The sequence below is a fragment of the Archocentrus centrarchus genome, chromosome 15, assembly GCF_007364275.1.
Source record: "Archocentrus centrarchus isolate MPI-CPG fArcCen1 chromosome 15, fArcCen1, whole genome shotgun sequence".
Taxonomy (NCBI): Eukaryota; Metazoa; Chordata; class Actinopteri; order Cichliformes; family Cichlidae; genus Archocentrus; species Archocentrus centrarchus.
Window position 1 is genome coordinate 12021598 of NC_044360.1, and position 12764 is coordinate 12034361.

The 12764-nt window shown below is 39.8% G+C and overlaps 1 protein-coding gene across 2 annotated transcripts in view; it reads right to left on the bottom strand.

The window, feature by feature from the left end:
• Positions 1–7523: 7523 nt before the first annotated feature.
• The window catches only part of ccser2a (coiled-coil serine-rich protein 2a), a 46997-nt gene continuing 41756 nt past the window's right edge, over positions 7524–12764 (bottom strand). Inside the window, exons 12-13 of one of the 2 annotated variants that reach the window (XM_030747956.1) lie at positions 11614–11653; positions 7563–7763 (exon numbers count right to left, since the gene is read on the bottom strand). In XM_030747956.1, the coding sequence (XP_030603816.1) occupies positions 7703–7763; positions 11614–11653 (101 nt within the window). In that variant the 3' untranslated portion in view covers positions 7563–7702. Of the gene's footprint in view, positions 7764–11613; positions 11654–12764 lie in introns of both variants that reach the window. The other variant, XM_030747957.1, reaches the window with a different exon arrangement.

Consider the following 12764-nt stretch of genomic DNA (forward strand, 5'->3'; position numbering starts at 1 on the left):
AGTAAAGGTTTGAATAGATCCCCATTTTGAAAGTGGGCGTTAGATGTAGGATAACCTCACATGGCCTTGAGGAACACTTTTTGCACATCAGAAAAAAAAGATGATTTTTGGTCAAAACTGAAAAGATAAAAGTCATAAAAGCCCAATGTGACACTGTAGTGAAAACTGTGATCTGCCTGTGATCAATGGATGTACAAATACACTCACCAGCCATGTGTTTAGGTACATGTGGTCAACTGCTTAGTAATGCAAGCGTGAGTGCGTGTGTGTGTGTGTGTGTTTGTGTGCACCTTGCTAGTACTGGATTGGACCCCTTCTGCTTTCAGAAGTGATTCAGCAAGGTGTTGGAAACATTCCTCAGAGATTTTTTGCTCTTTTGGACTGAGAGCTGCTGAATGCGGAGGTCATTTGAGTACAGTGAACTCATTGTCATCCAAGTTTTGTGACATGGCGCATTATCCTGCTGGAAGCAGCTTTGAGAAGATGGGTACACTGTGGTCATAAAGGCATGCACGTGGTCTGCAACAATACTCATGTAGTGACATTTAAATGATGTTCAGTTGGTACTAAGGGGCATAATATGTGCCAAGAGACTATCCCCCAAACCTAGGCTGACCAGATGTTCCTCTTTAAGCGGGATTGCACAGCATTTTTATTCCCTGTCCCCCATCCCACATCTTGAGACAATGCCCCATATTTTGACTGGCTCTGCAGGACATGCTCTTTTTTAATGTCTCACTTTTATCCAATGCATATGAAGGGAAGGCATTTTATTAGAGTCATATGAAGGTTAGACTGTTGAATGCTCTGCCCATCAGTCACATTTACAAGAGGTTCTCAAAAAAATCACAAAATTCACAGATTTCAGTGAATATGATGGAAGTTATCACAAAGAAAATGAATCAGTAGTATATACGGAGAAATAGTTTTTTCTTTCTTTTTTTTTGCTAGAATTATTTTTTAGTTCTGCAAAAGAGAAAATATGGTGTGAAGTGACAGTATGTGTGTGTCATAATTGCCTAGAAATTGCTAAAATTGTCAGATATGACTCAGAAAAGGTATGCCAATCTATGGCTGCATCCCTACTGAAACCCAAAGACTGAACACCACCTGAAATAACAGTGAAATAACAAAGATATGGGAGCATATACAGACTATCACATGAGACTATAAGAACAAACTTTAGCTTCCTTTTATTCCTATTGGATTTACTTAGCAAGATAGTTGGAAAAGTTCCATTCAGATCTAATATATTTGACAATCTCCCAGCATGGTTAATGTGTCCCACTTTGTGGGCTTCATGGTTCAACATGCTTTGTGTTCAGAGATGCTCTTCTGCATACGTGGGATGTAATAATGGTTATTCGAGTTACTTTTGCTTTCCGATCAGCTGAAAGCAGTCTGGCCATTCTCCTCTGATGTCAACAAGACACTTTCACCCACAGAGACCCTAGAGATGGGTCTGTGGGAAAATCCCAGTAGATCAGCATTTTCTGAAATATTCAGACCCATCTGTCCAACACCAACAACCATGCTGCATTCAAAGTCACTTAGCTCACCTTTCTTCCCCATTCTGTTTGAACTTTAGCAGGTGATCTTGACCATGTCTACATGCCTAAATGCACTGAGTTGTTGCCATGTGACCAGCTGTCCATTAATGAGCAGTTGAGCAGAAATACTAAGAAATCCAAATAAAACCAATTCAAATTAAAAAAAAAAAAGTCTGTTGCAGTACAAGTATCTGGGTGTGTATTCACAGAGGTCTAATGATTGAATATGTAACATTATACATTTAACATCCTCAGTGGTCACCATCACGGCTGTGTAGTGTAAAAGAAGGGACCAAACAATTTTCAGTCAGTAGAAGTGTAGGAATCTAATAATATAGGTCTATTGTGACTATTAATTGTTACATGTTTCAGATGTTTGCAAATACGACGACTAACAGTCACTTCATCATTTTTAAGTGCACAACTTGATGTGTTTGGTTTGAGACATTAGAAATTCATGCTCTATGCATGGAAGCACGCAGTGTACATTACTGTTCTCCTTAGAGGTGTGCTTAAGGAACATATCTGCCTTTTCGGCACAGATTTTTATAATCTGCGTTTCAACTGCTGTGTTAGGTAACGTCAAGATGAATTTGGGGATTATATTTTCAAAACATTTCTTCACACTTAAATTCCCTCAGTATAATTACTTCTCTAAATTTACTCCACTAAACCTCTGTTCTCTGAGGAGGAAGATGCCGCATGCAATATGACAACAAAGTTTTACGCATATATTTGACAATGATGAAAGCGCTTAGCTTCCTTTCAAGGGAAAACCTTTTGCACTTCATCTCCCATTTTTCCAAGTTAATGACAGTGTCACGCTACTCTTTGCGCTTGGCAGCCTGTTACCCACCCATCATCTCTGAAGCATGTAACCTCATTATTAAGTGGACTATATGCAAGGTGTCCAGAGGCTGCATGGTTTGTAATGAATAGAGATGGCACTTAGTTTAATTTGACAAGGAGGCATTTCTTCTCAGTGAGAATACGCTGTAAAGTAATATCCAAGTCTGTCTGTCTTCCTCTCATACCTCCTGCCTCAAAATGAAGGTGTCCGTATTATTCACAGCTAATGTTACTTTCCCCCCACTCAGGCGCTTCAACTTTTTTGAGCCTGAAAAATGTGTGAACTTCATCTTTTTTGAGAAATACAGAAAAAAAATTAAGCATTAGTAAAAATCAGACTGTTTTATAAGCATAATTTATTTCCACAGTAAAACAACCAGCAGACATTAAAAACAAAAAGAACAAAATAAGAATGAGGCTTCTGTTTTATCTTAAACTGAGATCGGCAGCTTTGTTTGTGACAAGCAAACAACATAATCAAATATTTTAAAGAACCAAAAACAAAACAGAACTCTAACAGAAGATTAGCCAGAACACCCTCCTCACTTTTTTTTTTTTGGTTCAAACTTTATTGCTGTCTCACACGGCTTCCTAGAAAAATATGACTTTGCAAATAGAAAAAAAAATGGGGAGAGAAGAAAGTAAAATTGATCAAAATAAATTGTGTAAAACCAAATTAATTCCAAGTATCTCCCCTCCAGTTTGTCATTCAGCATTACAAACTGTCATTTAAAGTGCTTCAAATTAGAATTTTTAAAATGTCAGATTTTTTTTTTATTTGCATAAAAGGTTGTTAAAAGTACAGCTTATCAAGTCATCTTTTCACTCTAAACAATATTGCACAGTATATCTGAGACAGTGCTTACTAGCTGAGACCAGCTGATGAAGGAGAATATGTAGTGATAAGTACCGTGACCTTGGGTATTATAGGAATATGACTTGCTACACTGCTTACGCTTTATCTTCTTACACTGTAAACTTCTAGTTGGTGATACAGCTGGCAAAAGAAACACTTGAATGGTGAATATGTTGTAAAAGTACATCAGTACATCACACCATGTTCCTGCACTTACAAAAAAACCACCTCAATAATGACAGTAGAGTTGCTGAAGAAATAGCAAGACACTTTTTTTTAATTTACGTTTTTACTTAAAAAAAAAAAATCACTAGACATTGACAGAGGTTACTAAAGGAAACATCTGTTCCCGATAATGATTTGAAACGTTTTAGATTTATTTTTTATTTTTTTGGCCACTAGGGAGAAGCAAAAACAAGCTGTAAATGCCAACATCTTACTCTTTAAGAAGCTGACAAGGCAAATTTGTAACGAAACAGTAAATCACAGGATTCACTCATTAGAAGTTTAATAAATCTGATATTTATATCTATATATCCGATCTTTAATAAAATTAAAAAAAAAAAAAAGAAACAAACAAAAAGAAAACCCATGTGGTATGAGCGAACTGAAACAGTCAAACCAAAACAATCAGCTAAAAGGCGCTAAAATGCCCCAAAGCTGAGAAAAAAGCCATTACATGAAGCTTTAGCTGCAAATACACAGCCTTCTGTCTCCTGTTCTCTGCATTTCCTCAACTGAATTTGCATCCTGTTTTCTTAAGTAATGTGCATCACTTCATGTGCAATTTATTTTTTTATTTTGCAAGCATCTTTATAGATAATGTGGACTCTGTGGGAAAAAAAGCTGCACTCCTGTGCCATTCAGAGGAATAATGCAGAAAAAAAAAAATTTTTTTCCCTCTTGTGCAATGCAGCTTTATAATTTGTGCATCCTCTCAGAAGTGAATCGAGTTCCTGCACTAGAACTGATCCAATTTGCAAGAGTTTTTTTTATCCCAGTGTGGTTTTGTTATAGCAAGACTGATTTTCTTGACTGCTAAACTGAGCAGGGACACTGATTTGGAGTTTGGGAATACAGCACAGAGAGGGATGTACTGCCCTGTTTTCCCTGGCATGGCTTTGCGTTTGGCCTGGGCTGACGCATCTCTCTCCCTCTTACACACACAAACACAAACACACACACTCCTCCAAGAGCGCAAAACACTGGCAGCCAGAGGTGTCTGGAGATACACACACACACGCAAATACACACAGCAGGCAACATTGATTTCCTGTTTGGCATTACTTAGCAGTGAGTGACACAGCTGAGGGGTGCAGGCTATTCTCTAGACCACAGTGCAGACAAACATTGTATGTATTCTGTCCTTCATGACATTTTACAGACAAGCCTGCCAGAAAAGACCTGTGTTGATCATTAGCACCTTCGCTACTTTTTATAAATTGTTTTCAGCTTTTCTTTGTGTCTTGCTGGGCATCTATCTTACTCTCTGGGTGCATCTTCCTGTCCGCGTTTCCACTTTCATTACAAGAAATGGGCTTTTCTTGGCTTCACAGAGCACTGTTGACTGCTTGGCTGGCTTGGCACAATGTTGAGCCATCCAACAGGTAAACATGTATTATCAGCCACATGGATCCTCAATCACAAACAAACACAAGCCTCTATCAATTTCCAGGGTAATCTAGAGATGGACATCTTTTTTTTTTGCATGGCTACAGCAGACAAACAAATGAGTGTTTACTTGGAGACCTCGTTTTGTGAGCACTTCCTAAAACAACAGATACACTTTTATGCAGTTTGTTAAAGAATCCAAAGTGTGTGGGCCTGTAGGTGCACTTGTGCGACTGTTGGGAAGTGTGAAACGATGTCTGCGTCTCTTCTGAGTTTCACGTCTCTTTGAGTTTTGTCAAAGTTCCTGTACGTGTGCGTCAGTGTAACTCGTGTTTGGATGTGTATGCGCGCGATGTGTGTGTCTCTCTCTGTCTATGTAGGGTGCATTATTGGACGCAGTAGACCGGACACTGCCAGAGGCGTACACCGAGCGGTCACGCGGCGTGACAGAGGAGAGAGCAGAGTTGCTGTCAGAAGGCCTTTTTAACACACTGCTGCTCTCCGTTCAGGGACATTTCGAAAGCGTTTGACTGCAAAAGGGCTTCGCAAAGAAGCGATAAACACAATTCTGCGAAACTCCCACAGAAACACCACTAAAGCCCTGAAGGCTCCCTACCTGAAAATACCAGGCTAATACCTTTGATGTTCCCAAAGAGACATGCAAGAGAGTGAGAGGAGAGACGGTGAAACAGAAAAAAAAAAAAAAGACAGCAGCTCAACACACGCGCGCTTTTTCTCCAGGCAGCAGCTTCACACATCTAATGAATCCCCATTACTTGATGTTTCCACGTGTGGGCGATTAAGGGAGAAGTTGTTTCAAGAAAGTCAGTGTGCCTTGTAAAAATGTCCCTCCTCATAAGTTATTTAATTAACTCCCAAATTATGTTTTATTCAGTCACTATTCTCAACCTGAGTTTGACTTGCTATATTTTCTTCCATTGCATCTTGATATTTAAAATGAGGCAGATCACTCTTTTTAAGTTTGTTTAAAAGTTCTCTTTGTCTTACAGCAAGCATTTTACTATCCAGATATTAACTTTTGCTTGTTTTTTTTTTTTTTACATACTGATTCCTTCTCGCCATACATCATTTTACTCTTCAGTCTTTTCCATCTAAAAATGTACAAAGTAACCCTGAAATAACAGACACTTCAGTGTATTTTCTGTTTTCACATAGATATGAGTGCGATTCCATTATACCTGAGCACACTCAAGTGTGCGAGTGCTTTATTATGCCGCTTCTTTCCACTACATTATGAAAGCTAATTCTTCACTTCTCCAATGTTTCTCCTAATTATATCTCCACCGCCAGCCTGGTATTACTTTTCAGTGCCTATATTTCCATCACAGTGCATTTACACAAAAGGTCTGTGAACCCTTCTGCTACCATGCACAGGGTTTGAAAGTTCACTCAGGACGTAAGTGTAGTGAGCTGAACTGGAAGGATGTGAGCACCTACAGCGTGGAGCTGTTTTTATATCCATCTCTCTCTCTTTTTTTTTTTTTATACATATACACACACACAGACACATTTACACAAGCACATATTCTCATTCCAGAAGTGACAGCTCCGGAGCGCTTTGACAAATTTCTTTCTTTTTTTTTTTTTTTTAACAGTCTCTAGCCCCATTTCACCTTCACTTTCTTGCTTCTTTCCTACTTCTTTTTTGGTTGCCTTTGTTTTCCCCTGGGCCATCTATTACACAGCAAAGGTCAAATTCATGTCACTACTGTGTTTAAAACCAAATGCACCTGTGTGTCAAAGGGCACAGCTGTATGAGGACAAGTGAACTTGGACTTTAAAATGTGACATTAGCCAGTGGGTATTATAAAAGAAAACAAAAAACTGAGTTCTCTCTGACACTCTTTTCTTCCATCTGCAGCATTCATGTACATGTGCAAAACTAACTTCCTCCATAAAACCCTCCTCTATCTCACAATTGTCATATATCACCATGCACTGTAGTGAAGATACGTTCCTGCTACATAATACATTTTGATAAATCATGAAAAAGTTGTGGTGGTTCATTTAGAAACAATACAGAAGTTGCAGTCACAATGTCGCAGACACAAGCAGTCCCTGAATGTTTCATACAGGTTAATGAGTGAGGAGGCGAAAGAGATGAATATTAATGTCAAAGTGATTTAAGTCTTAGTTTATGATGGACGGATTTAAGCTCCTCAAGGAATCTTTGGCTTGGGGAGGGATGAGCGACTCAAAGGGATCAGGAACTTGGCTGGCCTGGGGTCTCTGAGCGTCCCCTGGTTGGGCTCCTTCAGGCTGTGCTCTTCCAGGCTAAAGCTGGTGTAACTTGGATCCCTGGGCGGAAGCAGCGAAGTACAACGTGGACTTCGAGCTTGCACCTGGGGTCCAGTGTTAAAGCAGGGAAGGCCTCTAGATGGAGGCGGCAGCTGCTTCGCTTGGTTAGCTAGAGACCCTAAGGAACACCCTGGCTTCAGAGAGGCAAAGCCACCAGTGCCCCCTGGCTTGAGTGCAGGGAGAGAAACACGCTTGTGAAAGCGAGGAGGCTGCAGCATGCGAGGGCAAGGCGAACCAGCAGATCTAGGAGTGACAGAGTTCTGCAGTATCACAGCGGGGGTTCTCCCCTCATGCTGTGCTGCTGATGCTGGACTGTCCCTGGCAGTTATCCCCTGTGGAGCCCTAGAACCCAGGCGGTGCAGGTTGGTGTTCGGGAGATGACTCAGCTTGTCAGGGCCTGTTGGCCCAGACACATCTGCCATAAAAGCTTTAAGAGGATGGTCAGCATCTAAAGGGGTTGCTTCCTCTGACTTAGTCCTTGTGAGGTCACTGTGGCCCACGGTGGGGGTTGTTTTTACTAGTTTTCCCCGGTGGAGGTGTTCGTTGAGACAGGGGTTGAAAGGCTGTAGTATTTGAGGCTGCAGGAAAAAAAGAAAAATAGATCAGTAAGTGAGTGTGTAATAAACAGGTTGTGCTTTTAAAAAAAAACAAAACAAAAAAAAACATGTTTCTGGAATCTACTGAAGCCTTTGAATTATTTTGCAATCACTGCTGCAGTGGTGCTTCAAAATATTCAAACTGAGAGCTACAATACACGCTGCCTGTGTGAGAACATGCTGAGCTGTTGAACCACATGAAATTCAGACCAACCATGGTGTTGCCCTCCAATAGGGGACACACAGTTTATGAGCGCAAAACCATGAACACCTGGATGAGAGGAGCTAATTATCCAGTCCAACAACAAAAGAGCTGAGCTCCGCTGCTGACACACACTCAACATAAACTTATTTTAGTTTGACTTCACAAAGTTACTTCAGAGCAATAACCTGTATATAAAAGATTGATCTAGTCACGGGACATCACCAGCTGGATTGTGAAGTCCTGTTTTTTGAGCATTTCTGTCTCTGCCATCACAGCTTTTTACCAGCACATGTTATGAGCGCAGGTTGAATAAAAATGAAGGACACTAAAGTATTCTTACTCATACCATGCATTATTGTTATGAACATTAACAGGCGCCATAATTCACAAAATGAACATCATATTCTATTAAACGAGACCTGAAACTAGTGATTGAGACAGTTAAGTCATTGGGAAAGTGTTTACTGGCACTGCACAGCTAGGAAGACAAAGGCCCTTTGACAACCATAAGAGTCGCCCTGTGCAGGCCATGAGAAAGAATGCATATTTAAGTTGCATCCACATACACTATATTGCCAAACGTATTCAATCACCCATCCAAATCACTGAAGTCAGGTGTTCCAATTACTTCCATGGCCACAAGTGTATAAAATCAAGCACCTGCAGACTACTTCTGCAATCATTTGTGAAAGAATGGGTCGCTCTCAGGAGCTCAGTGAATGGTACCATGATAGGATGCCACCTGTGCAGCAAGTACAATTGTGAAATTTCCTCATTACTAAATATTCCACAGTCAGCTGACAGTGGTATTATAACAAAGTGGAAGTGATTGGTAACAACAGCAACTCAGCCATAAAGTGGTAGGCCACGTAAAGTGATAAAGCGGGGTCAGCTCATGCTGAGGCGTATAATGTGCAGAGGTCACCAACTTTCTGCAGAGTCAGTTGCTACAGACCTCCAAACTTCATGTGGTCTTCAGATTTGCTAAAGAACAGTGTGTAGAGAGCTTCGTGGAATGTATAAAGTATGCCACCAATGGATTCTAGAGCAGTGGAGTGTTCTCTGGAGTGATGAATCACGCTTCTCCGTCTGTAAATCCAATCCTGGTGGTTGCCAGGAGAACGGTACTTGTCTGACTGCATTGTGCCAAGTGTAAAGTTTGGTGGAGGGGGGATTATTATGTGGGGTTGTTTTTCGGGAGCTGGGCTCAGCCCTTTAGTTACAGTGAAAGGAACTCCTAATGCTTCAGCATACCAAAACATTTCATGCTCCCAACTTTGTGGGAATATCCCCTTTCTGTTTCAACATGACTGTGCACCAGTTTACAAAGCAAAGTCCATAAAGACATGGATGAGCAAGTTCGGCGCAGTACAATTTGACTAACAGTCAAAGAATGAGATGTCACTCAAGTTCATATGCATGCGAAGGCAGACGAGTAATATAGTGTATGCTTTTCAAACTCAGAAGCTATATCCATCTTTTATATACAGTCTATGCTGAAAGCCCTTACATGCAATTAGTTTAGATTGTAAAAGTGCTGTTTCTATCCATGTACCAAGTGATGTATGCCTCTCCAGCTGTATTTGTAAGGCAGAAAATGGCAGAAAAGCAGCAGATTACAAGACCAGACAGTGATTACTGTATCTATGAAAACTCCGGAAACAGCAGAGACGCTTGCATCAGCTAACAAGCCAAAATCAATATTCTACTCCCGTACTTGTAGATATCTTACCCAAGTACATTTTCAAAGTAGTTCAAGACCAGAACATATATAAAAAAAAAAAATGCTTCAAGACATTTCTAGCCCATTTAGTTTGTACTGCCAGTTTTTACAATCAGAAATCAGAGGGCTGGCCTTTTGGCTTCTCTCCTCTGAGCACTGCCTGTAGGATCCAAATCCACCTGGAACCATCAAAAGCTTCTAAAAAGCCTGAACTCAGTTTCAGCAGAACATATTCACTGCGAGTTGTGAAGGGATCTCAAAGGATGTGAATATATAGCTGCACTGGTCAGGTTGCTGGGTCTGTTTGTACCATCAGTCATTTGTATTGTGAGTGTGAGAGAGGATGTCTGAGGCCACAGCTCCATCTCCTGGTCCCCTGCCACAACATGTCCACAAGGCTGTTATAAAACTCTTGTTCACCTTTCAATGTTAGTTTGCTCCTGCACATTTTTAAGGAAAGAAATGCTGTAATTATAACGTTATAAAAAGGACCACTTTTCTGCATCTTGCAATGAGCTCCGATTAGTCCGCCAGTCGCATCATCAGCATGTTAATATCTCATTCATATCATGATTGTGAGATATAATCCACAAATTAGAGGTGATGTCACAGAAGTAATTATCATATGAATCCAACATCATCTAAAAGGTGAGTGACATTATTAAAATGACCTTTTTTTTCCTTTTGCTTCTGACTCATTCAGAGCAAAACACACTGAAACAAGATGAATACACGCATTGTGCTTTTTTTTTCCAGTTTTGACTGTGCGGTTCACATTTAATACAGACTAAAATGTTCAATGTCATAAGAACTGCAGTAGTATGATACGTTTAACTGCAAGGTTTGTAATGAGCTCATATATTTACAGCCTTCCCTGCTCGGGATATTCAGTATCATTTGGGTCATAGTCAGTAATTATTTGCATCTGCAGCTATCTGCTACAGATACTAATAATTAGCAGCAATCATTCTGAGCAGTTCATTGCACTGCCAAGAAAATATCACAGCTCACTAATGATAGCTATCACTTTTACACAAAATCACCAGTGGAACCAAAAAAAAAAATCTTGTTAATTTGTGACACCTGGAAGATCTCACAGCCTACTACAATAAATCTCATCTCCACCTACCCTCAACATGTCTGTTATTAAGAAAAGCAACCTGCAAGAATGTGAACCAAAAGGATGCAAATAATTCCCATTTAGCAGGAAGACAGCGTGATTGCTGCAGATAAGCAGATGGGATTGTCAATATGGTAGTACTCAATTTTAAAGCTAAATTAGACTTCATGTGTCGCTTGTGGTGGTGGATTGCGTTGAAATAAGAGCTGTGGAAAGACAGAGTGTGTGTGATTACTTAGATTTGGCTTGTTGATGAGCTGCTTTTGAAAGGGGAGTTAGAAAGACCGTGATTACCACGGACAGCAGTAAATATGCATTCGCATTCAATAACATGAGGCTATTTTAAAATCTTATTCCCCTTAATACACTCCATCCATCCAAGTGAGCACCTAAAAAAGAGTGAATAAAATACAGAAAAACAAAACCACACAGAAAGATTTACCAATGCATGCACAGCAGTTCTCATACAGTTAAATTATAGGATGGAATTAACTAAAAAACACCAATAATAACAAAAGCAGAAATATATTGCCAAACAAATTTGTAAAATACGACCAAAAAAAAATATCACAACTCAGTGATCCCAAATTTATATCCATTAAAAAGATCAGACTGAAGTCCAAAGGAGGAATACACAAAGTCAAAACTGAAAACCAAAAGCTAATCATGCAAACGCAGTATTACAAAGACATGCTTCTGTCATGCCATATGTCACAAGACAACAGCCCAGCGAGCAGGAGGTGGGCAGCATGTCCATTTCATGTTAAAGAGAGGATTACTGTACCACGCTGTGTCAGTGAAGTACTGCACTAGGCGCTCCACTCCTTGCATTGGCATTATGAGTGAGGAGGCAAAGACAGAGGAGAGAGACTGTGAGAGATTCATTTTCAGACTTTTAACAGACAGAGAACAGAGACGAGGAAAGAGAGGGGTTAATGGATTAGGAAAGAGGATGAAATGAGATTCAAGAGAAAGAGAAATAGAGGGTTACCGACATCTAAGACAAATACTTATTGTGCTTGACAAATTTTAAATTTAGAATTAGAACAAAGCCCATGCTTTCAAGAAAAGGTCACACATTAGCTCCACAAACCAATTTAATTCATTTACTATAACCTCCTTTCATTCGCGCTGCATCTCTCTTTTCTATTCTTAAGACCATTACTATTGGCAAGAACTCTTTGCTGGTTTGTATACAGCCAGGGCTCCCTGTGGGGGTCAGAGCATTAGTGGTTTATCCAGTAAAATAAAAATACACTTTTTATTCATCCCAGCTTCGGTGTTTTATTCTTACATCTAAATACGACAGCATACCAATTATATTTTAGTATATTTAAAAGTCAGGGCCACTTTCCTCCTACCTTTATACTTCAACAATGCCAAACTTTTTAAAAAAAAAATGATGCATACTGTTTTGTTTAATTAGACCGTGCAATTTACTGGTAGGAGAAAATGCACTCTGACTGAAGGCTGGGCCATATGCACATAGTTGCTAAAACGTGATTTTTGTAATAATTTGAAAAATTCCAGAAAATACACCTGCGCCACTTTTTTTTTTTTAATTGTATTTTTTTTCCTTCCCCCCCTTGATACAAAGCTGAGTCCCACTGAGATAAATCAAAGAAACGCAGCGTGGGTTCTTTTCTTTGTTTCATTTTTATTTTGTGCTCCTCACGCTCACATATGTGCATTTTCAGAAGTCTATTTACCTATTGTCTTTCTCTTTATCTGCCTCCTCTACTTGCTAGCTTGTCAGCACTGCATAGCACAAAAGCTCTGTGAATAGGTGAGGTTGTTGTGACCATGCTGTCATTGTATCTATAGTCTTGCCTTTCTCTATAGTCAAACTTTGGTTTAGTCAAACTTCACTTCATGTCAAAGGCAAAGACAATGCTATGTGTGTGTGTCATTTCTTTTTTCTCTTTACTCTATATT